This window comes from Oncorhynchus tshawytscha, linkage group LG08 (genome assembly GCF_018296145.1).
Source record: "Oncorhynchus tshawytscha isolate Ot180627B linkage group LG08, Otsh_v2.0, whole genome shotgun sequence".
Taxonomy (NCBI): domain Eukaryota; kingdom Metazoa; phylum Chordata; class Actinopteri; order Salmoniformes; family Salmonidae; genus Oncorhynchus; species Oncorhynchus tshawytscha.
The window spans coordinates 11,674,134-11,702,086 of record NC_056436.1 but is presented as its reverse complement, the minus strand read 5'-3'; the positions used below and the strand labels follow the sequence as shown (position 1 = coordinate 11,702,086).

Below are 27,953 nucleotides of genomic sequence, written 5' to 3'. Positions count from 1 at the left end.
GTTTTGGAGCAGTGGCTTCTTCCTTGCAGAACAGCTTTTCAGGTTATGTCGATATAGGACTTGATTTACTGTGGATATAGATACTTTTGTACCTGTTTCCTCCATTATCTTCACAAGGTCCTTTGCTGTTGTTCTGGGATTGATTTGCACTTTTCACACCAAAGTACGTTCATATCTAGGAGACAGAACTTCCTGAGCAGCTGCATGGTCCCATGGTGTTTATACTTGTGTACTATTGTTTGTACAGATGAATGTTGTACCTTCAGTCATTTGGGAATGTTTCCCAAGGATGAACCAGACTTGTGGAAGTCTCAATTTATTTTCTGAGGTCTTGGCTGATTTCTTTTGATTTTCCTGTGATGTCATGCAAAGAGGCAATGAGTTTGAAGGTAAGCCTTGAAATACATCCACAGGTACACCTCCAATTGACTCAAATTATGTCAATTTGCCTATCAGAAGCTTCTAAAGCAATGACATCATTTTTTGGAATTTTCCAAGCTGTTTAAAGGCACAGTCAACTTAGTGTATGTAAACTTCTGATCCACTGGAATTGTGATACAGTGAATTATAAGTGAAAAAAATCTGTCTGTAAACAATTTTTTCGAAAAATGACTTGTGTCATGCACAAAGTAGATGTCCTAACCAACTTGTCAAAACTATAGTTTGTTAAAAAGAAATTTGTGGTTGGTTGAAAAACGAGTTTTAATGACTCCAACCTAAGTGTATGTGAACCGTAACAGTAACATGCAATAATACACATTGGAATATGTGTAAACACTACTGTATGATCGAGTGTTTGAAAAAAATAATGAAAACATATTGATATGACGTAGTGTACTGTATATCAAGACTAATATCGCTTGTATTTGACAGAAACCTGGGCGTGTCTGTGTGCTCATCAGCCAGTGATATAGGAGCTATAGTTGCCCCTTTCTTGCTCTACAGACTGGCCAGTATCTGGCAGGAACTGCCTCTCTTCCTCTATGGTATTTCACAATTGTATTTTACATTTTAAAAATATATATATATATATTTGCATTTATTTTGTATTTTAGAAATACATGCAGATAAATTGATGAAGAACATATTATTAAACTCTCACATTGACGTCAAAAGATTGATCTTACTGTGATATACAGCTCATATCTCTGCATCTCAGAACTGTCAGCTCCACTGCTTGATAATACCGTACCATGTCTATCTGTAGGTGTCATGACCGTGTTGTCCAGTGGACTGGTCATGCTATTACCAGAGATGAGAGGCATCGATTTCCCTGAGACCATAGAAGACGTGGAGAACTTAAATGGGTATGTTTGTGTTTGTGTTAATGTTAATGTTTGTGTTTGTGTTTATGTTACTGTTACTGTTACTGTTAATGTTAATGTTAATGTTTGTGTTAATGTTAATGTTTGTGTTTGTGTTTATGTTAATGTTTGTGTTTATGTTTGTGTTTATGTTTGTGTTTGTGTTTATGTTAATGTTAATGTTACTGTTACTGTTACTGTTAATGTTAATGTTAATGTTTGTGTTAATGTTAATGTTTGTGTTTGTGTTTATGTTAATGTTTGTGTTTATGTTTGTGTTTATGTTTGTGTTTGTGTTTATGTTAATGTTAATGTTAATGTTACTGTTACTGTTACTGTTAATGTTAATGTTAATGTTTGTGTTAATGTTAATGTTTGTGTTTGTGTTAATGTTAATGTTTGTGTTTGTGTTTGTGTTTATGTTTATGTTTGTGTTTATGTTTATATTAATTAGCATTAGTCCCTTATTATGCACTCTCTGTGTTACCAGGAGGAGATACAGATAAGTCTCAAAAGGAAACGATGCCAACAGAAGTAACAGAAAATAATACATCATCTAACATATTTCATATATTTTGGTGAATTTCATACAGTATACACACACATTTATACACGTACTGCTATCTGTTACTCCGCGAGTCTTGGGAGGAAGAAAAGTGACATGTAAAGTAGAATTAAGAGAAGAGAGGAGCAAAAAATGAAAAACGTTTTGTCTGTAACATGTTTATAGCGTCATAAAATAAAATGTTTCATACCATAACAATTGTTTGTTTAATGAACACAATTGTAAACCCATGATAAATGTGATATTGAAAGTAATTGTGTACTGTAATACATTTTGGAAAATTAAATCTGATGGAATGATGGAAGCATTTTCAACATCCAGACAACAATAGCAAATATTTTTTATAAAAGATTAGGGAATAGATCAGCTTTATTATTGCAGATAGATTGTGGCTTCTATCAATGTAATCGTCTGCAGCATTTCCAATCCCTCATATATAAACTACCGGTCAAAAGTTTTAGAACTCCTACTCATTCAAGGGTTTTTCTTTATTTTTACTATTTTCTACATTGTAGAATAATAGTGAAGACATCAAAACTATGAAAAAAACATATGGAATCATTTAGTAACCAAAAAAGTGTTAAACAAATCCAAATATATTTTCTATTTGAAATTCTTCAAATAGCCACAGATGACAGTTTTGCACACTCTTGGTATTATCTCAACCAGCTTCACTTGGAATGCTTTTCCAACAGTCTTGAAGGAGTTCCCACATATGTTGAGCACTTGTTGGCTGCTTTTCCTTCACTCTGCGGTCCGACTCATCCCAAACCATCTTAATTTGGTTGAGGTCGGGGGATTGTGGAGGTCAGGTCATCTGATGCAGTACTCCATCACTCTCCTTCTTGGTAAAATAGCCCTTACACAGCCTGGAGGTGTGTTGGGTCATTGTCGTGTTGAAAAACAAATGATAGTCCCACTAAGCGTAAACCAAATGGGATGGCGTATTGCTGCAGCATGCTGTGGTAGCCATGCTGGTTAAGTGTCTATTGAATTCTAAATAAATCACTGACAGTGTCACCAGCAAAGCACCATCACACCACCACCTCCATGCTTCACGGTGGGAACCACACACGCAGAGATCATCTGTTCACCCACACTGCATCTCACAAAGACATGACAGTTGGAACCAAAAATCTCAAATTTGGACTAATAAGACCAAAGGACAAATTTCCACTGGTATGTCCGTTGCTTGTATTTCTTGGCTCAAGCTATTTTTATTCTTGTTGGCGTCCTTTTAGTAATGGTTTCACTGCAGCAATTCAGCTATGAAGGCTTGATTCACACAGGCTCCTCTGAACATTTGATGTTGAGATGTGTCTGTTACTTGAACTCTGTGAAGCATTTACTTGGGCTGCAATTTCTGAGGCTGGTAACTCTAATGAACTTATCCTCTGCAGCAGAGGTAACTCTGGGTCTTCCTTTCCTGTGGCGGTCCTCATGAGAGCCAGTTTCATCATGGCACTAGATGTTTTTTTGTGACCGCACATTTTCCGTATTGACTAACCTTCATGTTTTAAAGTAGTGATGGACTGTCGTTTCTCTTTGCTTATTTGAGCTGTTCTTGCCATAATATCGACTTGGTCTTTTACTAAATAGGTCTATCTTCTGTATACCCCCTACCTTGTCACAACACAACTGATTGGCTCAAACACAATAATAAATAAATAAATTACACCAATTAACTTTTAAGAAGGCACACCTGATAATGTAAATGCTTTCCAGATGACTACATTATCTTTCATGCATGTTAACATTAGAGGCCTCCTCCCGAAGTAGGTTTTGTTCACTGCCCTAGCACACTCGGATGTCCTAGCCGTGTCTGAATCCTGGTTTAGGAAGACCACCAAAAACACTGACATATGCAACTTTTCAGGGAAGTTAGAAATCCACCATAATTTGGAAATAAATTAATTAAAATCCTACAATGTGATTTTCTGGATTTTTTTCTCATTTTGTCTGTCATAGTTGAAGTGTACCTATGATGAAAATTACAGGCCTCTCTCATCTTTTTAAGTGTGAGAACTTGCACAATTGGTGGCTGACTAAATACTTTTTTGCCCCAATGTATGTCCATCAGAAGCGGACTCCACTCAATCATGATAACTTCCCGGACGCCACTAATGGAGGGTGGAATGTGCTCATACATACTGTAGCAAGCTGGGGCTGACTTTTAGGGTTTAGGGTATCTACTGTATCTTCATGATTCAGATCAATGATTGAAATGTATGAGTAGGGTACACTGCACCAGACACCTCCTGAACACACTAGCTGCATCTCATTGCCTCAAGAGTGACTGAATTTACTTTTTCCATGAGAAGATATTGTGCATACACTTTGATGATTAGGCTTGTAAGGGGGTACCATAAACCACAGGGTGTGGGGGTTTTCCCAGTTTTTCATAGGCATACATCCCATACCAGATTATCCACACTAGTTGAATATGAAATGAACTAGGACACTGGCCACTTTTACAGTAAAAACAATAGCTATTGGGCCCATAGACTTGGTGATGTTGATTTTACTGTTGATATTGTTATGCTATAATATTGTACACAGGAAGTGAAATATGTAGTATTATAGAATCAAGTCATCTGGGTAGCAGCTACTATCAATCCAGTCATCTGGGTAGCAGCTACAATCAATCAAGTCATCTGTGTAGCAGCTACGATCAATCCAGTCATCTGGGTAGCAGCTACGATCAATCCAGTCATCTGGGTAGCAGCTACTATCAATCCAATCATCTGGGTAGCAGCTACTATCAATCCAGTCATCTGGGTAGCAGCTACTATCAATCCAGTCATCTGGGTAGCAGCTACTATCAATCCAGTCATCTGGGTAGCAGCTACTATCAATCCAGTCATCTGGGTAGCAGCTACTATCAATCCAGTCATCTGGGTAGCAGCTACGATCAATCCAGTCATCTGGGTAGCAGCTACTATCAATCCAGTCATCTGGGTAGCAGCTACTATCAATCCAGTCATCTGGGTAGCAGCTACTATCAATCCAGTCATCTGGGTAGCAGCTACTATCAATCCAGTCATCTGGGTAGCAGCTACTATCAATCCAGTCATCTGGGTAGCAGCTACTATCAATCCAGTCATCTGGGTAGCAGCTACTATCAATCCAGTCATCTGGGTAGCAGCTACTATCAATCCAGTCATCTGGGTAGCAGCTACTATCAATCCAGTCATCTGTGTAGCAGCTACGATCAATCCAGTCATCTGGGTAGCAGCTACTATCAATCCAGTCATCTGGGTAGCAGCTACGATCAATCCAGTCATCTGGGTAGCAGCTACTATCAATCCAATCATCTGGGTAGCAGCTACTATCAATCCAGTCATCTGGGTAGCAGCTACTATCAATCCAGTCATCTGGGTAGCAGCTACTATCAATCCAGTCATCTGGGTAGCAGCTACTATCAATCCAGTCATCTGTGTAGCAGCTACGATCAATCAAGTCATCTGTGTAGCAGCTACGATCAATCCAGTCATCTGTGTAGCAGCTACGATCAATCCAGTCATCTGGGTAGCAGCTACTATCAATCCAGTCATCTGGGTAGCAGCTACGATCAATCCAGTCATCTGGGTAGCAGCTACTATCAATCCAATCATCTGGGTAGCAGCTACTATCAATCCAATCATCTGGGTAGCAGCTACTATCAATCCAGTCATCTGGGTAGCAGCTACGATCAATCCAGTCATCTGGGTAGCAGCTACGATCAATCCAGTCATCTGGGTAGCAGCTACGATCAATCCAGTCATCTGGGTAGCAGCTACGATCAATCCAGTCATCTGTGTAGCAGCTACGATCAATCCAGTCATCTGGGCAGCTGCTACGATCAATCAAGTCATCTGGGTAGCAGCTACGATCAGTCAAGTCATCTGGGTAGCAGCTACGATCAATCAAGTCATCTGGGTAGCAGCTACGATCAATCCAGTCATCTGGGTAGCAGCTACAATCAATCCAGTCATCTGGTTAGCAGCTATGATCAATCAAGTCATCTGTGTAGCAGCTACGATCAATCCAGTCATCTGTGTAGCAGCTACGATCAATCCAGTCATCTGGGTAGCAGCTACGATCAATCCAGTCATCTGGGTAGCAGCTACGAGCAATACAGTCATCTGGGTAGCAGCTATAATAATTTGATTAAGAGGCCAGTCTATTTCTGTCATGGTCACACATAACAAGGGTGCAATGACCCACCACTAACAGAGGTGAGGAGTCGTCCCAGGGCCTGCTGCTAGAGAAAGTATTTACGTTGTTATGTATAGGCATTCAGAGTTGTACTACAGATGGGTAATACAGGAGACACAGGAATAGGCTTTGGATTTGCTCTCTTGTAAATTGCAGGATAGTGCACTGGAGGAAGAGTGTGGCCAATGAAGGCAGAGTGTGGCCAACACTGTCCCTTTAGTATTTACTGGGTTGACTGGACATGACAGGGAAGGAAGAGTGTCAGAGGTCAGCTGATATCATCCAACATTGGAACTGGACCTGTTTGAGACCAGTCTGGTGAGTGGACCTCAATAATAGAATCAATAGAATCTATAATTAATCTTCACTGAACAGAAATATAAACACAACATGTAAAGTGTTGGTCCCATATTTCATGACCTGAAATTGTCCATATGCATAAAAATATTATTTATCTCAAATGTTGTTTACATCCCTACTGGTGAACATTTCTCCTTTGCCAAGATAATCAATCCACCTTCAAGAAGCTGATTAAACAGCATGATCATTACACAGGTGCACCTTGTGAGAGGGACAATAAAAGGCCATTTTAAAATGTGCAGTTTTGTCACACAACACAATGTCATAGATGTCTCAAGTTTTGAGGGAGCGTACAATTGGCATGCTGACTGCAGGAATGTCCACCAGAGCTGTTGCCAGATAATTGAAAGTTAATTTCTCCAATATCGTTTTACAGAAATTGACAGTATGTCCAACCAGCCTGACAACCGCAGACCACATGTTACCACGATAGCCCAGGACCTCCACATCCGGCTTCTTCAGCTTGTCTGAGTCCAGACACCGGACAGCTGATGAAACTGTGGGTTTGCACAACCAAAGAATTTCTGCACAAACTGTGTCTCAGGGAAGCTCATCTGCGTGCTCGTCGTCCTCACCAGGGTCTTGACCTGACTGCAGTTCAGCGTCATAACCGACTTCAGTGGGCAAATACTAATCTTCAATGGCCACTGGCACACTGGAGAAGTGTGCTCTTCACGGATTAATTCCAGTTTCAACTGTACTGGGCAGATGGCAGAGTGCCCCATGGTGGTGGTGTGGTTATGGTATGGGCAGGCATACGGACAACGAACACAATTGCATTTTATCGATGGCCATTTGAATGCACAGAGATACCGTGACGAGATCCTGAGGCCCATTGTTGTACCATTCATCCCCCACCATCACCTCATGTTTCAGCATGATAATGCACGGCCCGATGTTGCAAGGATCTGTACACAATTCCTGAAGTTAAGAAAATATCCCAGTTCTTCCATGGTGTGCATACTCACCAGACATGTCACCCTGGATCAATGTGTACGACAGCGTGTTCCAGTTCCCACCAACTTCCAGAAACGAAGAGGAGTGGGACAACATTCCACAGGTCACAATCAACAGCCTGATCAACTCTATGTGAAGGAGATGTGTCGCGCTGCATGAGGCAAATGGCAGTCACAACAGATACTGACTGGTTTTCTGATCCACACCCCTACCTCTCTTTAAGTCATCTGTGATTAACAGATGCATATCTGTATTCTCAGTCATGTGAAATCCATAGATTAGGGCCTAATGAATTTATTTAAATTGGCTGTTTTCCTTATGTGAACTGTAACTCAGTAAAATATTTGAAATTGTTGCATGTTGTGTTTATATTTTTGTTCGTTGTATATACAGGACAACTGGGAAGAGTGTCCTTCTAGCTAGGGAACTAGATTCAGCTGCGGGATGATTTTTCTCGGAGTGGGTGGTCGGGGCCGGAATATAATTATAATATTTTTTACTCTGCAAATTGACCACAACTAAACCCAAAAAGAGATTGTATAAAAAATTTAAAAACAGTTCATACCTCGATTACGATCATATATGTCTATTTTTGTGTGTGTGTGGGAATACCTGGTGAACAAATCCCCCCTCCAAAATGTTTTAACACGCAAGATTTTGTTCTGTTTTGAGATGAAGTTTTTACTAGTTTCTGTCACTGCCTATTCCTACCACCAGATGGCGTACTGAACATGTATGACATGTATGTGCTTCTGTGCTGCCAGGTCAACGCAGCCCTCACCAGCCAGCTGTTCTCCCAGCTCTTCCACTCCACCAGCGCCTGGCTCTATGCACACTCACAAGACCATATATTCACACTATATACACACACTCACACACTACACTGACACTCTCACACAAAACCCCCACCCACTCACACTACATACAGTGCATTCAGAAAGTATTCAGACCCCTTGACTTTTTCCACATTTTGTTACGTTACAGCTTTAATCTAAAATGGATTAAATAGTTTTCCCCCCTCATCAATCTACACACAATGCCCCATAATGGCATCACAATACCCCATAATGACATCACGATACCCCATAATGACACAACAAAAACAGGTTTAGACATTTTTGCAAATGTATTACAAATAAAAAACTTAAAAATCACATTTACATCAGTATTCAGACCCTTTACTCAGTACTTTGTTGAAGCACCTTTGACAGCGATTACAGCCTAGAGTTTTCTTAGGTATGACACAACAAGCTTGCCAGAATTGTATTTGGGGAGTTTATCCCATTCTTCTCTGCAGATCCTCTCAAGCTCTGTCCACTTGGATGGGGAGCGTCGCTGCACAGCTATTTTCAGGTCTCTCCAGAGATGTTTGATCATGTTCAAGTCCAGGCTCTGGCTGCACTACTCAAGGACATTCAGAGACTTGTCCAGAAGCCACTCCTGCGCTGTCTTGGCTGTGTGCTTAGGGTCGTTGTCCTGTTGGAAGGTGAACCTTCACCCCAGTCTGAGGTCCTGAGTGTTCTGGATCAGGTTTCCATCAAGCATCTCTCTGTACTTTGCTCCATTCATCTTTCCCTCGATCCTAACTAGTCTCTCAGTCCCTGCCTCTGAAAAACATTCCGACAGCATGATGCTGCCACCACCATGCTTCACCATAGGGATGGTGCCAGGTTTCCTCCAGGCGTGATGCTTGGCATTCAGGCCAAAGAGTTCAATTTTGGTTTCTCTTGTTTCTCATGGTCAGCGTCCTTTAGCTAACTCCAAGCGGGCCATCATGTGCCTTTTACTGAGGAGTGGCTTCCGTCTGGTCACTCTCCCATAAAGAGCTGATTGGTGGAGTGCTGCAGAGTTGGTTGTCCTTCTGGAAGGTTCTTCCATCTCCACAGAGGAACTTTGGACCTCTATCTGAGTGAGCATCGGGTTCTTGATCACCTTCCTGATCAAGGCCCTTCTCCCCCGATTGCTCAGCTCTAGGAAGAGTCTTGGTGGTTCCAAACTTCTTCCATTTAAGAATGATGGAGGCCACTGTATTCTTGGAGACCTTCAATCTTACAGACATTTTTTGGTACCCTTCCCCAGACACAATTCTGTCTCAGAGCTCTACAGACAATTCCTTCGACCTCATGGCTTATATTTTTTTCTCTGACATGCACTGTCAACTGTAACGTAACGTATAAGGCTGTAACGTAACAAAATGTGGAAAAAGGGAAGGGGTCTGAGTACTTTCCCAATGCACTGTACATGTTTAATTTAATTAGATTTGACTGTTACTTGTTTTGGCTTATTTTTTTAAAAATTATATTTTATTAATCGATTTATTGCCTCCTGTTGTTTTTATCTTGCTTATTTTATTTGACTGTAAAGGTCAAGACATAACATCAGATACATTATAAAGCAATTAGAAGGATATTTATAATGCTTTATTCATGGAAGTTATTGTAAAGTGTAACCCCCCCAAAAAACAGGTTTGCTCAAATACCGCTCATGTCTTCCTATATACCACGAACCCTGCGCTCCAGGGTGCGATTGACAGGGTGGTGTCTGCAGCAGGGGCCAGTGCTGATGAGGTGGTGCATAGTGAAGGGCGGGACCTCCAGCGGGAGGAGGGGCCAGACCTCCACCTCCCCTTCCTGTTCTCTGAGGATGGCTATGACACGGTCAGAGGCATCCCACAGGGCTCTGAATGCTTAACAGCAGGAAAATGGTCAAATTCACACACTTATCAAGAGAACATCCCTGGTCATCCCTCCTGCCTCTGATCTGGCGGACTCACTAAACAGAGAACATCCCTGGTCATCCCTCCTGCCTCTGATCTGGAGGACTCACTAAACAGAGAACATCCCTGGTCATCCCTCCTGCCTCTGATCTGGCAGACTCACTAAACAGAGAACATCCCTGGTCATCCCTCCTGCCTCTGATCTGGAGGACTCACTAAACAGAGAACATCCCTGGTCATCCCTCCTGCCTCTGATCTGGCAGACTCACTAAACAGAGAACATCCCTGGTCATCCCTCCTGCCTCTGATCTGGAGGACTCACTAAACAGAGAACATCCCTGGTCATCCCTCCTGCCTCTGATCTGGAGGACTCACTAAACAGAGAACATCCCTGGTCATCCCTCCTGCCTCTGATCTGGCGGACTCACTAAACACAAATACTTTGTTTGCAAATTATGTCTGATTGTTGCAGTGTAAATGATCCGTAAATTAACAAAAACTAAAAAATTGTACAGTTTGGTTGATATAAGCAATGTGAAATCATTTATAGTTTTACTTTTAAAACTTGAGTATATTTTAGCAATTAGATCTACTTTTGATACTTATGTATATTTAAAAGCAAATAGTTTTAGACTTTTACTCAAGTAGTATTTTACTGGGTGACTTTCACTTTTACTTGAATAATTTTCTAATAAGGTATCTTTACTTTTACTCAAGTATGACAATTGGGTACTTTTTCCACCACTGTAAAAGAGAATATGATTATCTTTGCATTCACTTGTCATTAAGGTTTTCTGAACTCAGTAGGCTATAAAACAGTGAATTAGTTTAAAAACTGGTGTAAAACATCTGCATTGTTTGTTGGCTTTATTCAGGATGTAAAAGGTAAACATCCTAAGTAAAATGCATGATATACATGTCACAAAACAACGCACTGTACAGCATGTATTGTGTATTGTGTGTTGTGCATGTGTATAGTTATCTAAAATGTTCTCTCTTCCTGAATTACAATCTCTCACCCCCAATCTGGATTATCTTCTTCAACAGAGCAAACCATTTCTCTACCTCAAACCAAAACGGGTCCCTCATTTGGGGAAGGAAGCCTTTTAGAAGCCTTTTTCTGAGTGTTTCCAAAAGCTAATTATATAGTTCTGTATCTGTTTTTAGCTTTATATCTTATTGTGATCTTTTCTGTTTCTTTCAATTATTAGACACCGAGAACATGTCTATCTGGAGTACTTCTCCTGTCTTATCCGGTGTCCTGTGTGAATTTAAGTCTGCTCTCTCTCTCTCTTTCTCTCTCTCGGAGGACCTGAGCACTATGACCATGCCTCAGGACTACCTAGCCTGATGACTCCTTGCTGTCCCCAGTCCACCTGGCCGTGCTGCTGTTCCAGTTTCAACTGTTCTGCCTGCGGCTATGGAACCCTGACCTGTACACCGGACGTGCTACCTTGTCCTGGACCTGCTGTTTTCAACTCTCTAGAGACAGCAGGTGCGGTAGAGATATTCTGAATGATCGGCTATGAAAAGCTAACTGACATTTACTCCTGTTGCACCCTCGACAACCACTGTGATTATTATTATTTGACCCTGCTGGTCATCTATGTAAGAAGGGCTTTATAAATCAATTTGATTTGACTATACCACTGAACAAACCCTTGAACAGAGGAATGTGGGTCAGCATCATGGCAGCAAAGGTACAAATTCATTAGTTCATCCATTCATGCAATAATAATAATCCATATTTTTCCCCATCTACAGGGAGCAGGAAAAAACAACCGTGGGATTTACGTTGTCTATCAAGGGAGGACCAGCAGAAATGATTAGAATACTACACTGAGTGTACAAAACATCAGGAAGACCTTCCTAATATTGAGTTGCACCCCCGTTTGCTCTCAGAACAGCCTCAATTTGTCAGGGCATCGACTCTACAAGGTGTTGAAAGCGTTCCACATGGATGCTGGCCCATGTTGACTCCAATGCTTCCCACAGTTGTGTCAAGTTGGCTGGATGTCCTTTGGGTGGTGGACCAATCTTGATAACAAGGGAAACTGTTGAGTGTGAAAAAAAAATCCCAGCATCATTTTAGTTCTTGACACAAACCGTTGCGCCTGTTGTGACTCAACAGGTTGCCAAGAAGAGGGCAGCATACCATGGTCTGGCTGACCTGCTTTTATTTATTTTATTTTTATTTCACCTTTATTTAACCAGGTAGGCAAGTTGAGAACAAGTTGTCATTTACAATTGCGACCTGGCCAAGATAAAGCAAACCAGTTTGACACATACAACGACACAGAGTTTCACATGGAGTAAAACAAACATACAGTCAATAATACAGTATAAACAAGTCTATATACGATGTGAGCAAATGAGGTGAGATAAGGGAGGTAAAGGCAAAAAAAGGCCATGGTGGCAAAGTAAATACAATATAGCAAGTAAAACACTGGAATGGTAGGTTTGCAGTGGAAGAATGTGCAAAGTAGAAATAAAAATAATGGGGTGCAAAGGAGCAAAATAAATAAATTAATTAAATACAGTAGGGAAAGAGGTAGTTGTTTGGGCTAAATTATAGGTGGGCTATGTACAGGTGCAGTAATCTGTGAGCTGCTCTGACAGTTGGTGCTTAAAGCTAGTGAGGGAGATAAGTGTTTCCAGTTTCAGAGATTTTTGTAGTTCGTTCCAGTCATTGGCAGCAGAGAACTGGAAGGAGAGGCGGCCAAAGAAAGAATTGGTTTTGGGGGTGACTAGAGAGATATACCTGCTGGAGCGTGTGCTACAGGTGGGAGATGCTATGCTTGATGAACCACCTTTGGTAACAACTAGATACAAGTAGAATAACTTCAGTAGCAACTATAGGTACAAGCAGAAAAATAATAAAAGGCAATATTTCTATTGCATTTGCGTTTTTTCCCTGAACAGTCCCTCAACAAAGGTTGAACGATCTAACACCAAAGACAATTTGTATTTTCGATTCAGCTAATTGCATTTCATGGACTCCCATCATTCAGTAGTCCACAATGAAAAATGGTAGAGGAATAGCACACCTTGTAACTGGTGACATTCTCATGGATCTCTACGGGCTCCTAGATGATCTGGATCTAACCAACTGGTTTATGATTCCCTCAGCATTGGATGGTAGTGGCCCTGCTAAGCCCAACGGTAAGACCCTGATCCTGTATGAGGGTTTGGAACAGAGGCCTGGGGGGTAATAAGGGGTAATTACCTTCACCATGGAGGGAACAGAACACAGAGAGAACAGGCCCTGCTGAAGAACAGACAGCTGTACTGCTCCAGCCCCAACATGATTAGTGAGTCTAACAATAGTGTTGTTATTGAAAATTGACAAACAATTAATTTAATGGGATAATTGCAATCTTATCATGGGTCGCATGTGAGGTAAATATAATATGCATGGCCTGTATATCTGTATAGATAACCTACAATTGATATTCTCAATAACAGGTGTGGGTTGCAGAGTCCAGGAGGACATCAGAGGTGATGCAGCCCCTGAGAATCGCATATTCAAGGAGCACCAACGTCTCTTATCCCTCAGATCAAATGACTCCACCAAAGCCTTATAAGGAGGATCCTGAGAAGACGGGTTCAACATTCGATCAAGGCTTATCAATCAAGGCTCAACACTTTAAAAGCATAAAGATATTTTGATTATCCAATTGACCTCCAACATGATTGGCACTACTTTTATTGATCTCACATTATTTCTGTATTTCAGGCTGTCTTCTTTTAGGAATCTGTGGAGAAAATTGTTGCCCCACATCTAAGCCCAGGACAGACCTGTGCTGGCAGTGCCAGAAGAACAACTATCAGGTCTTCAGATATGCCAATATGCCAGAAGCTGTTAAATCAGCCAAGCTGAAGAAGCAAGAGCAGCATCTCCTGCTTGTTCAGAGTGAGCGGTCTGTCTACCAGAAGATGGTTGCTGACAGTAAGACCACCTGTCAAGACCTGCAGTTGTCTCTGGGGACCCTACTGAACCAGTTGTCTCTGAGGGGCCCTACTGAACCAGTTGTCTCTGAGGGGCCCTACTGAACCAGTTGTCTCTGAGGGGCCCTACTGAACCAGTTGTCTCTGAGGACCCTACTGAACCAGTTGTCTCTGGGGACCCTACTGAACCAGTTGTCTCTGAGGGGCCCTACTGAACCAGTTGTCTCTGAGGACCCTACTGAACCAGTTGTCTCTGAGGGGCCCTACTGAACCAGTTGTCTCTGAGGGGCCCTACTGAACCAGTTGTCTCTGAGGACCCTACTGAACCAGTTGTCTCTGAGGGGCCCTACTGAACCAGTTGTCTCTGGGGGCCCTACTGAACCAGTTGTCTCTGAGGGCCCTACTGAACCAGTTGTCTCTGAGGGCCCTACTGAACCAGTTGTCTCTGAGGGCCCTACTGAACCAGTTGTCTCTGAGGGCCCTACTGAACCAGTTGTCTCTGAGGGCCCTACTGAACCAGTTGTCTCTGAGGGCCCTACTGAACCAGTTGTCTCTGGGGACCCTACTGAACCAGTTGTCTCTGAGGGCCCTACTGAACCAGTTGTCTCTGAGGGCCCTACTGAACCAGTTGTCTCTGAGGGCCCTACTGAACCAGTTGTCTCTGAGGGCCCTACTGAACCAGTTGTCTCTGAGGGCCCTACTGAACCAGTTGTCCCTGGGGGCCCTACTGAACCAGTTGTCTCTGAGGGCCCTACTGAACCAGTTGTCTCTGAGGGCCCTACTGAACCAGTTGTCTCTGGGGGCCCTACTGAACCAGTTGTCTCTGGGGGCCCTACTGAACCAGTTGTCTCTGAGGGCCCTACTGAACCAGTTGTCTCTGAGGGCCCTACTGAACCAGTTGTCTCTGAGGGCCCTACTGAACCAGTTGTCTCTGAGGGCCCTACTGAACCAGTTGTCTCTGAGGGCCCTACTGAACCAGTTGTCTCTGAGGGCCCTACTGAACCAGTTGTCTCTGAGGGCCCTACTGAACCAGTTGTCTCTGAGGGCCCTACTGAACCAGTTGTCTCTGAGGGCCCTACTGAACCAGTTGTCTCTGAGGGCCCTACTGAACCAGTTGTCTCTGAGGGCCCTACTGAACCAGTTGTCTCTGAGGGCCCTACTGAACCAGTTGTCTCTGGGGGCCCTACTGAACCAGTTGTCTCTGAGGGCCCTACTGAACCAGTTGTCTCTGAGGGCCCTACTGAACCAGTTGTCTCTGAGGGCCCTACTGAACCAGTTGTCTCTGAGGGCCCTACTGAACCAGTTGTCTCTGAGGGCCCTACTGAACCAGTTGTCTCTGAGGACCCTACTGAACCAGTTGTCTCTGAGGGCCCTACTGAACCAGTTGTCTCTGAGGGCCCTACTGAACCAGTTGTCTCTGAGGGCCCTACTGAACCAGTTGTCTCTGAGGGCCCTACTGAACCAGTTGTCTCTGAGGGCCCTACTGAACCAGTTGTCTCTGAGGGCCCTACTGAACCAGTTGTCTCTGAGGGCCCTACTGAACCAGTTGTCTCTGAGGGCCCTACTGAACCAGTTGTCTCTGAGGGCCCTACTGAACCAGTTGTCAGGGTCTCTGAGGGGGCCCTACTGAACCAGTTGTCTCTGAGGGCCCTACTGAACCAGTTGTCTCTGAGGGCCCTACTGAACCAGTTGTCTCTGAGGGCCCTACTGAACCAGTTGTCTCTGAGGGCCCTACTGAACCAGTTGTCTCTGGGGGCCCTACTGAACCAGTTGTCTCTGGGGCCCTACTGAACCAGTTGTCTCTGAGGGCCCTACTGAACCAGTTGTCTCTGAGGGCCCTACTGAACCAGTTGTCTCTGGGGGCCCTACTGAACCAGTTGTCTCTGAGGGCCCTACTGAACCAGTTGTCTCTGGGGGCCCTACTGAACCAGTTGTCTCTGAGGGCCCTACTGAACCAGTTGTCTCTGAGGGCCCTACTGAACCAGTTGTCTCTGGGGGCCCTACTGAACCAGTTGTCTCTGAGGGCCCTACTGAACCAGTTGTCTCTGAGGGCCCTACTGAACCAGTTGTCTCTGAGGACCCCTACTGAACCAGTTGTCTCTGAGGGCCCTACTGAACCAGTTGTCTCTGAGGGCCCTACTGAACCAGTTGTCTCTGAGGGCCCTACTGAACCAGTTGTCTCTGAGGGCCCTACTGAACCAGTTGTCTCTGAGGGCCCTACTGAACCAGTTGTCTCTGGGGGCCCTACTGAACCAGTTGTCTCTGAGGGCCCTACTGAACCAGTTGTCTCTGAGGGCCCTACTGAACCAGTTGTCTCTGAGGGCCCTACTGAACCAGTTGTCTCTGAGGGCCCTACTGAACCAGTTGTCTCTGAGGGCCCTACTGAACCAGTTGTCTCTGAGGGCCCTACTGAACCAGTTGTCTCTGAGGGCCCTACTGAACCAGTTGTCTCTGAGGGCCCTACTGAACCAGTTGTCTCTGAGGGCCCTACTGAACCAGTTGTCTCTGAGGGCCCTACTGAACTAGTTGTCTCTGGGGTTGTCTCTGGGGGCCCTACTGAACCAGTTGTCTCTGAGGGCCCTACTGAACCAGTTGTCTCTGAGGGCCCTACTGAACCAGTTGTCTCTGAGGGCCCTACTGAACCAGTTGTCTCTGAGGGCCCTACTGAACCAGTTGTCTCTGAGGGCCCTACTGAACCAGTTGTCTCTGAGGGCCCTACTGAACCAGTTGTCTCTGAGGGCCCTACTGAACCAGTTGTCTCTGGGGCCCTACGGAACCAGTTGTCTCTGAGGGCCCTACTGAACCAGTTGTCTCTGAGGGCCCTACGGAACCAGTTGTCTCTGAGGGCCCTACTGAACCAGTTGTCTCTGAGGGCCCTACTGAACCAGTTGTCTCTGAGGGCCCTACTGAACCAGTTGTCTCTGAGGGCCCTACTGAACCAGTTGTCTCTGAGGGCCCTACTGAACCAGTTGTCTCTGAGGGCCCTACTGAACCAGTTGTCTCTGAGGGCCCTACTGAACCAGTTGTCTCTGAGGGCCCTACTGAACCAGTTGTCTCTGGGGGCCCTACTGAACCAGTTGTCTCTGAGGGCCCTACTGAACCAGTTGTCTCTGGGGGCCCTACTGAACCAGCAAGCAAAGACATCAGGATACATTACAGCGTTGATTTTACTCAACAAGAAACATTTCCTCCTTTATACTGATTAAGGACATAGATGGATAAATAGATATACAGTACAATCAACAAAAAAATAAAAGATTCATATATATATATATATATATTTGGGAGGCAGACAAATACATTTCACTAAGCTGTATAAAGACAGATTGACAAGGGTGAGACAATTAATTGTAATTTATCTTAATGTTCTTTTGTTGTTTGCAGGTGCACTATGCTTCTGACCCTATGCAGCCAGGTCCCATCTACTTTTTAACTCCTCGCAAGTGTGTCTTGTTTGGTGTCTGCTGTGAAGGAAAACCACAACAAGTCAACTACTTGATTGATGAAGGCATGTCATCCAGCACAGGCAGCAGCGCAGTCATCAACTACATGCACCATTTCTTCACCAACTACGGAGTTGGGGAAACACGTGTTGACCTGAATTGTAATAACAGCAGTGGCCAAAACAACAAGTCTGTTCTCTGGTATTGTGCCTGGCGGACCATGCACATGCTGCACCACAGTCTGGACCTTCACTTCCTGATCACAGACCACAACAAGTTTGCCTGGTGCTTCAGCCTCATCAAGCAGAGTGAACACTTTGTCTGAGATTGCTGGTGTTGTGAAGGACAGCACTATGACAGGGGTCACCATCCCACAGCTGGTTGGACTGGAGGATGGTACGGTGCTGGTGGAAAGCTATGGCTGGCAACAACACTTGACTCTGTACTTCAGGCCGCTGCCACAGATCAAGCAGTACCAGAACTTCAGGTGATTATAATTTTCATTGTATTGTATGAGGTTATTCTTCTTATCTAAACTTGGGAGGTGAATTGATGTTGTCAAAGAGGTTTTTGTTATTTCCTGTTTTACAGCTTCGGTGCTCTGGAGCCTGGTGGTATTGTCGCCAAGGAGCGTTCTGACTCAGTCGGGACCAGGTTTCAGCTGCTGCACAACGCTGACATCCTTCCTCCCATAGATGGTCTACCTGTACAAGCACCACCGGGACTGGACATAGCTAGACAAACTTATCTTTTTGAGAAGATCAGGGAGTTTTGCAATGAATAGGCTATGGGCATCACATGCCCTGCACCAAAGTCAAGGGCAGGACAGAAACAGGCTCTCCGTATATAGATTCTCTTGTTCATGCGTGGTTCGGACAGACCACTCATCAGCACTATCTGCATTGCCTCACCACTTTACCCGATTGTATGCATACAACTACCTCATCTATCACTACTGTTATTGTTCGTCTACATACTGTATATCAGTTTATATTTGCACTATTTCTGATAATGCTACTACGCATGTAACCATTTGGCTGTATCGTTTACACCTTCTGTAAAGACCCATCCATTTAGCAAAATATTGATATATAAAATGAATATTGATATGTGTGGTCGTAACATGATTTGGTGACATACCACACAGACTCACTAAACACAAATGCTTTGTTTGTAAATTATATCTGAGTGTTGGAGTGTGCCCCTGGCTATCCGTCAATAAAAATTTTAAATAGGGCCATCTGGTTTAAGCAATCTGACTTTTACTTTTGATACTTAACGGCCCAAAGAGGTTAATGTACTTTTGATACTTAAGTTTTTTTAAAGCAAATACTTTTAGACTTTTACTCAAGTAGTATTTTACTGTGTGACTTTAACTTCAGTCATTTTCTATTAAGGTATCTTTACATCTGGACACTTTGTTTACCTGGACACTTTCCGTATTGTAGGCTACTACCACTTTAAGTCTTAATATTTACTACACTGCTCAGTGCATGACTGCACATGTGAATCCTTAAAGAGATGGGTGGGGCTGGCTTAAGAGTGTGTGAACAGTGCTGAATGTGTATAGACAATATAGACAAAGCAGAGCTCTCCAGTAGGTACCAAAACATTCAAAGGCCATTTTCTCAAAAGTGAGTTTACAAGTATATCAACTTTCAAAGCAGAATTACTTATCCATTGTTCCTCAAAAATGCAGTGTATGATATGCCATGTTGTAGCTCTGAGTCTCTACTTTTTATCCAATGTAAAACACCCAATTTCAAATGTTGCTACATAAGACCGAATCCAGGTGGTGAGTCACAAATGCTTATTGCATGAGTCTGTTGTTTAATTGAACTCAAATCAAAACTTAGGTACGTTATTAATGGATTTTTTTGTAATAAATTAATGGTTATTTTTGGCAAATTTACAACAGCAATCAAATGTGTTTTATAAAGCCCATTTTACATCAGCAGTTGTCACAAATTGCATTACAGATACCCAGGCTAAAACCCCAAAGAGTGAGCAACGCAGAGGCACAGCGGTCATGGTACACATTATAGATGTACCGTATACTTCCCATACAATTCAGGACACCTTCCCAGAGTTAAAAACAGTCACTCCTAAAAAAATCCATGTAGTTCCAAACCTGAGTAGCAGCTTTAAAGAAGAAATGCAGCTACAATACATAAAAATGTATCCCCCTTTTTAAATTTGTCCACTTCAATTGGTCAAGTTATAGATGTGTACAGTACAGGTATACAAGTTGATTTCCCCTTTAAAATTATTTAAACGTAACATATTTAAACAAAAACAGTTATTTAATGCGCTGGTAAAACTGCACCACTGCTTTCTCCTGGTCGTGTGTCTCAATAGAGCCGTGACGTAATCTTCTGATCTCACTGATGGCGTCGATGCCTGAGATCTGCCTGGTCTTCACCAGATAGCAGGCCAACATGGTCCCTGTCCTCCCATGGCCATGCATACAGTGAACAGCTACACCCTACAGCAGCGAGAAATACATGTGGTTGACTTACATAGATACAGAAGGATGTGTGTTAATGTACATCAATGGTTGACAATAATTAAACGGTGTAGATTTAGACTGTGACCACTGTGAACTCAGTGGTCAATGTTTGTTTGGTTTCATGTTTCAGAACAGAAGTAAGGAGGTCCTCTGATGTAGTAGCTGAATAATGGGTAACTGAACACTTCTTAAACTGAACCCTTACCTCGCCTTTAGCATTCGATTCCTCCACAATAGACAGAAACCTCTGAATTTGTTCTGGAGTTGGTGGGGTGAAGTCGATTATCTTGATGTGGTGTAGTTTCACTCCTGGGACGGTATCATAGTTGGGAGGTTTTTTCTCACACAAGCAGACCAGGTGTTGAATGCCATTGTCCAGAAGGTATTGGTAGTGGGCAGTCATTCGAGGGAGAGCCAGTCCTGCCAACTTTTTAGGTTCGACCCAGGAGAAATTAGGGGGTGGACTACAGGCCATGGCAAAGTCAATCTGAAATATTGTGAAATGTTGAGATTGTTTTACCATTCAATAATCTCATATTCACAGCCAGTCACAATGTGCATTCAGATGCCCATAAACCCATTGCTGTGTTAACGTTACAACGGTGAAACTGTTTGGCCTCAGTTGTGTAGTATTTTGGAAAGACGACTGAAATCTGGCCGAGTTGAATTGTACTCCACTAGGAGACCGCATGATACTCGAACAAGGTTGATTATAAACAAACGGTTGGTATAACTAGTTAACTAAATATTTCCCCTTTCATCTGTGACTTTGACACTTCAACCCACTCAAAAGCAGCTAGTTAGTAGTAGTAGCTACTAGTTGAGTTAGCTAAATAAATCCATAAGCGTCCATGACAAACGGTGGGCGTCAACTCTGTGTACAAAAAAAGATGATAAACTAACATTTTCTATATGGCCAAAAATCCAAATGTAATATAAAGTTTGCTTACTAGCTATCTTTACGTGAAGTTTATAAAATAGGTTGCTAGCTAGCATGCTACTGGCACCTGTCAATTCATTCATGCAATGCAATACACTTATTTACTTACATTCAGTATTGTTTTCTGAAGAAATCCGTGTATAAAAACGTCAGATCTGGCGTGAAAAGGTTTTGCAGTTAGCTAAACGACTAAAGTCAGGGTGTGGTGGGTGATGTCCCGTTAAACAACATAGAACACAACCTACACTGGAGCTTAATCCGTCTTTACAACGATGACGACAAAGATGTGTAAAGGGCGGTGAACAATAATTTATACAATACACTAGACAATATTATGGGGGCACTGTTTTGAGGCCACGGCACCTCCATCTTGGCACTCCTCACCGTGGTTTAAAAAAAAAAAGTGTTTGGGAAGTTACTGTACAGAAATGCATTTATAATGTCTTCATTTGTTTTTGCCACGTTTATTATATTACAGACACTTTAATGCATTATTATTATTATCTGAACGAAACATACAAATAAAATCTTAAAATAATGTTTAAAAAAAAAAGTACTGTAACGACCCTGGGTTTATGAGCGCGGACATCGACTCTGCCGCAGGCGCATGCTTTTGCGGCACAGTCGATAGCGCGCCGGACCTCGGGCTAGAAGGTCGAGGGTTCGAGACCTGCTCCCTGCCTGTTTCATTACATTGGTGTAAACCCAGGGTCGTTACAGTACTTCATGTTACTGTCAACAACAAAAATACTTAAATGCATGTAATTTTGTGCTTGAAACATTTAATTGAAATACTGTATAATTCCATAAATTCCGACAGAGGACTGCTTCTTCTGAGGAGTGCCAATATGGCGTCATCAGTGGCTTTAAAGCCTCCCATTGGCCAATACATAGTATTAACACTCTAGGGTTTATATACATCATTGGTTGGGACCTTTTGTAGTTATAGGGGGGCATTTTAGCGAACTCTAACCCCTTTCCTAAACTTAAACTAAGTCTCCTAACCCCTCACGGTAATTATTCTAACCTGCTTTGAAAAGACACTTCTGGTCGTAGATGTACTCCTTGTAGTCAGAACTTGTTTATAGCTCCTTATTCTGTGATGACATGCGTTGCCAACGTCGCGGCGGAAGCCATTGGTTTTTAATTGGACCGTTGCGGCAGAGAGATTGCAGTAAGGGTCTGGAGCTGGCCTCCAACTGCCACCTTAGCGGCATCATACAGGTCCCAGTGTCCCATTTCTAACTAAGCATAGTCAATTTAATAACTCTACCGACATGTACATATTACCTCAATGACCTCGACTAACCGGTGCCCCCGCACATTGACTCTGTACCGGTACCCCCTGTATATAGCCTCGCTATTGTTATTTTACTGCTGCTCTTTAATTATTTGTTACTTTTATTTATTTTCTTTTTTTGGGAGTATTTTTCTTAAAACTGAATTGTTGGTTAAAGGCTTGAAAGTAAGCATTCACTGTAAGATATTCCGATTTGATTGAACAAAACCTTTGTGAAAAGACGTCAAAATGACGTCTTTTTACGATGTCTTATTCTGGTCGCAAACTGGTTGAAAAAAAGTTATATTTTAACGTCTTTTTGCGACCGCCATACGACCTGTTGGTCATAATTGTGAGCTCTATCTGACCTGCTGGTCATAATTCTGACCAATATATTATGTGCTATATTATGTTGCCTACTGGTTATAGTTAAGACCTCATCATAACCTGGTAACGACCACCTGACTACAGCGTATTACCTACAGTAAAAAGTATTGCAGAGGATCAAGTTGGATATTGAAAATATGGTTCATTACATTTCTATCTGTTTCCATAGTCACCAATTAAAGTTGAAATCTGCTAAATCATCTTACATTTAAAACAGATAGCAAAACAATAACAAGCAATAGCAAAACAAAATTTTCATCACAATTTTTTTGCACATCTGCATACAGTAATTGATTCGTAATTCACCCATAGAGTGAGCGACACAGAGTATATAAAGGCCCATTGTTTTATTTTTATTAATGAACAATATGAGTGGTATGATAGGGTAGATCCTCAACAAGGACCTCTGAGGACAGAAGACAATCTGGAGCATAGTGGCCCTCTTGAAGAGTGGTGTGATGGGTCAGATCTGCAGTGAAGAGAGTCAGCGTATTACAAATGTATTAATTTAAGATTTTAAAAGAAAATGAGAAAAGGACATTCCTGAAGGAACTTTGTGAACTCAGCTACCTAAAAGTAATTCCATGGTACAGGTTGAAGAAGTTTGTCGCAGTTATCACTTAGAGACGCTTTCAAAAAAGAGCAACTTGCTCATATACATACTTTGCATCCTCAGGGACATATTTTAGGACTTTACGGACGGCCCACAACACATCAACCTCCTGAGTTTTCTGGCTTGTCTTGACACTTACTGCAAGAACAAAAAGAGAAGAAAATAAATGATCGATTGGCATAGTGTGGGCATGCAGGACACAACAGAACAATAATGCACAGTAAAATATCTTTAACAGTCAGAATCTATTAAAAAATGTCTGATTGTCTATGTCAACTGTTCACATTTCCTTACCAACTACAAACATGCACAGGCATGTTTGCTCCTCCTATGTCCCTTCATTATTGAAGTGGGACATCATTTCATTAAATCATCAATCTGAAACATTTTATGAGGATATCAAAATTAGACAGTAGTTGGATTATGATTTTTTTTTTACTCATCTCTAAAATGGTCAAGTTTAGCCTAATCCTAATACATGTGGTAATATTTAAAAAACGTTATATTAACACACCGCTCCATAATCCAGAGGTCCCCTCATTTGAGGACAGCTTGGCAGGCTTAAAAAATGAAAGGTAAATGCAAAAATTCAAGTATATTATATTATATTTTTCTAAAGTTATGTGCCTGTCATATCATTCCTGCAACAAACATTGTTAGTAATGGGTGTAATTGGCAAATATCTTCATCTTCTCTGTAACTGATAACTAATAACTCTCTGTAACGAATTTATTTTGCTCCTTTGCACCCCATTATTTTTATTTCTACTTTGCACTTTCTTCCACTGCAAATCTACCATTCCAGTGTTTTACTTGCTATATTGTATTTACTTTGCCACCATGGCCTTTTTTTTGCCTTTACCTCCCTTATCTCACCTCATTTGCTCACATCGTATACAGACTTGTTTATACTGTATTATTGACTGTATGTTTGTTTTACTCCATGTGTAACTCTGTGTCGATGTATGTGTTGAACTGGTTTGCTTTATCTTGGCCAGGTCGCAATTGTAAATGAGAACTTGTTCTCAACTTGCCTACCTGGTTAAATAAAGGTGAAATAAAAAAACTGCGCGAGTGTGAGTTTAAGTGATCGACAAGGAGAATGAGCAAGCGCAAAATGGAAGAAACTTCACATGACTCACCAATGGATGTGTCTGTTGAATCAAGGGTTTTACACCTGGAAAAAAAAAGGTAAAAAAAGTTTATATTTGCTTCACAAATGTATATTATTAAAACAGTGATTTCAATTGGATCTACTTACACTACATTCTTAGAATAAAGGGTTCCAAATGTTTTTTTTTTCGGCTGTCCCCATAGGAGAACCCTTTTTTTGGTTCCAGGTAGAACCTTTTTTAGAAAAGTTCTATTACTGTAACTCAACCATAGTGTTCTATTACTGTAACTATATTGTTCTATTACTGTAACTATAGTATTCTATTACTGTAACTATGGTGTTCTATTACTGTAACTCAACCATAGTGTTCTATTACTGTAACTATAGTATTATATTACTGTAACTATGGTGTTCTATTACTGTAACTCAACCATAGTGTTCTATTCCTGTAACTATATTGTTCTATTACTCTAACTATGGTGTTCTATTACTGTAACTCAACCATAGTGTTCTATTCCTGTAACTATATTGTTCTATTACTGTAACTATAGTATTCTATTACTGTAACTATGGTGTTCTATTACTGTAACTCAACCATAGTGTTCTATTACTGTAACTATAGTATTATATTACTGTAACTATGGTGTTCTATTACTGTAACTCAACCATAGTGTTCTATTCCTGTAACTATATTGTTCTATTACTGTAACTATGGTGTTCTATTACTGTAACTATATTGTTCTATTACTGTAACTATATTGTTCTATTACTGTAACTATGGTGTTCTATTACTGTAACTATATTGTTCTATTACTGTAACTATATTGTTCTATTACTGTAACTATATTGTTCTATTACTGTAACTCAACCATAGTGTTCTATTCCTGTAACTATATTGTTCTATTACTGTAACTATGGTGTTCTATTACTGTAACTATGGTGTTCTATTACTGTAACTCAACCATAGTGTTCTATTCCTGTAACTATATTGTTCTATTACTGTAACTATGGTGTTCTATTACTGTAACTATGGTGTTCTATTACTGTAACTATGGTGTTCTATTACTGTAACTCAACCATAGTGTTCTATTCCTGTAACTATATTGTTCTATTACTCTAACTATGGTGTTCTATTACTGTAACTCAACCATAGTGTTCTATTCCTGTAACTATATTGTTCTATTACTGTAACTATATTGTTCTATTACTGTAACTATGGTGTTCTATTACTGTAACTATATTGTTCTATTACTGTAACTATATTGTTCTATTACTGTAACTATGGTGTTCTATTACTGTAACTATATTGTTCTATTACTGTAACTATATTGTTCTATTACTGTAACTATGGTGTTCTATTACTGTAACTATATTGTTCTATTACTGTAACTATGGTGTTCTATTACTGTAACTATATTGTTCTATTACTGTAACTATATTGTTCTATTACTGTAACTATGGTGTTCTATTACTGTAACTATATTGTTCTATTACTGTAACTATGGTGTTCTATTACTGTAACTATATTGTTCTATTACTGTAACTATGGTGTTCTATTACTGTAACTATGGTGTTCTATTACTGTAACTCAACCATAGTGTTCTATTACTGTAACTATATTGTTCTATTACTGTAACTCAACCATAGTGTTCTATTACTGTAACTATGGTGTTCTATTACTGTAACTATGGTGTTCTATTACTGTAACTATGGTGTTCTATTACTGTAACTATGGTGTTCTATTACTGTAACTATAGTATTCTATTACTGTAACTATGGTGTTCTATTACTGTAACTATGGTGTTCTATTACTGTAACTATGGTGTTCTATTACTGTAACTATGGTGTTCTATTACTGTAACTATAGTATTCTATTACTGTAACTATGGTGTTCTATTACTGTAACTATATTGTTCTATTACTGTAACTATATTGTTCTATTACTGTAACTATGGTGTTCTATTACTGTAACTATATTGTTCTATTACTGTAACTATGGTGTTCTATTACTGTAACTATATTGTTCTATTACTGTAACTATATTGTTCTATTACTGTAACTATGGTGTTCTATTACTGTAACTATATTGTTCTATTACTGTAACTATGGTGTTCTATTACCGTAACTATGGTGTTCTATTACTGTAACTCAACCATAGTGTTCTATTACTGTAACTATGGTGTTCTATTACTGTAACTATGGTGTTCTATTACTGTAACTATGGTGTTCTATTACTGTAACTATGGTGTTCTATTACTGTAACTATGGTGTTCTATTACTGTAACTATAGTATTCTATTACTGTAACTATGGTGTTCTATTACTGTAACTATGGTGTTATATTGCTGTAACTATAGTATTCTATTACTGTAACTATGGTGTTCTATTACTGTAACTATGGTGTTCTATTACTGTAACTATGGTGTTCTATTACTGTAACTATGGTGTTCTATTACTGTAACTATGGTGTTATATTGCTGTAACTATAGTATTCTATTACTGTAACTATGGTGTTCTATTACTGTAACTATGGTGTTCTATTACTGTAACTATGGTGTTCTATTACTGTAACTATGGTGTTATATTGCTGTAACTATAGTATTCTATTACTGTAACTATGGTGTTCTATTACTGTAACTATGGTGTTATATTACTGTAACTCAACCATAGTGTTCTATTCACTGCCAGTCCCAATGTGAATTCAGATGCCCCCCTCTGGCCTCGTTGATGTATAGGATTTTGGACAGATTACTGAGCCTAAACCTAAATGAGTAGACCTGCACTCCACTGGGAGAGAGCATGATACTTGGACAAAGAGTAACAAACGGTTGGTATAACTGGCTAGCTAAAGGTTTCGTCTTTCATGTGTGACCTGGAAACACTTCAACACACTCAAAAAGCAGCTAAAGTTAGTTAGTAGCTAACGTTACTACTTAGCTAGTTAGCTTAAAAAGAGCATGTATAGCTAGTTATCTCTGCTAATAATGGGACTAGCTAGCTAAAGAAATCCCCACAGTAAACGCCCATGCCAAAAAGCTGGCGTCCCTTGGTGAACAAAAAACATGATAAACTAGCTAGCTATATTGCCAAAAGACCAAATGTAACACAGGACATTTGCTCGATATCTTTCAAGTGAAGTGTATTAGGTAGGTTGCCAGCTAGTTAGTAACGTATACTAACCACTGTTAATTGAATTAATTCAAGCAATATTCACTTACAATAAGTACATTTCTCGAGAAATGTATAAAAAAAAAACCCGTCAAATTAACGTTTTAGCTAACTACCTAAACGGCTAAAGTTGGGCGTAGGTGATGTCTTGTTTAACAGGGTAACGTTATAATAACAACGTTAAACACCAAAGTACACAAACCCTACTGGAGCTTCCTTCTCTTGCACGACGACGTCAAAGATTTGTGTCGCTCCTTGTGCCGCGTTCAAGTGCTCTTCGGAACTAGGAAACTCGTATATTTCCAGGTTTCTAAATCGTTGAATGCAACACGTGAGTAACTTCAACCAGTTAGCAAGTACAAAAAAATATATATTCTGAACAAATCCTGCCACTGTAATAAAACCAATAACCGTATATATGTTCGTTTTGATTTTACTCGAGGTTAACGTCATTA

General features: G+C 41.1%; 2 protein-coding genes and 1 long non-coding RNA gene across 3 annotated transcripts in view; 1 reads left to right on the top strand and 2 right to left on the bottom strand.

The window, feature by feature from the left end:
- Nucleotides 1-17,815, top strand: part of oct2 (organic cation transporter 2) — a 31,452-nt gene extending 13,637 nt beyond the window's left edge. The window contains 7 exon segments of the mRNA XM_042326241.1: nt 874-986; nt 1,208-1,307; nt 9,917-10,040; nt 12,231-12,258; nt 13,190-13,261; nt 13,851-14,048; nt 17,520-17,815. Of these exon segments, the coding sequence (XP_042182175.1) occupies nt 874-986; nt 1,208-1,307; nt 9,917-10,040; nt 12,231-12,258; nt 13,190-13,261; nt 13,851-14,048; nt 17,520-17,815 (931 nt within the window).
- A 1,482-nt stretch (nt 17,816-19,297) lies between these two features.
- dusp23b (dual specificity phosphatase 23b) lies at nt 19,298-21,236 on the bottom strand. The gene is made up of 3 exons (XM_024430530.2): nt 21,049-21,236; nt 20,205-20,486; nt 19,298-19,975 (listed from the first exon to the last, which is right to left on the bottom strand). Exons 2-3 carry the CDS (start codon nt 20,472-20,474, stop codon nt 19,790-19,792), a joined length of 456 nt encoding a protein of 151 aa, XP_024286298.1. The 5' UTR covers nt 20,475-20,486; nt 21,049-21,236; the 3' UTR covers nt 19,298-19,789.
- A 1,701-nt stretch (nt 21,237-22,937) lies between these two features.
- Nucleotides 22,938-27,943, bottom strand: LOC112257187. The gene is made up of 4 exons (XR_006083977.1): nt 27,701-27,943; nt 24,360-24,394; nt 23,269-23,356; nt 22,938-23,074 (listed from the first exon to the last, which is right to left on the bottom strand). It is a non-coding gene; the product is annotated as an uncharacterized LOC112257187 (long non-coding RNA).
- Between the last annotated feature and the right edge of the window lie 10 nt (nt 27,944-27,953).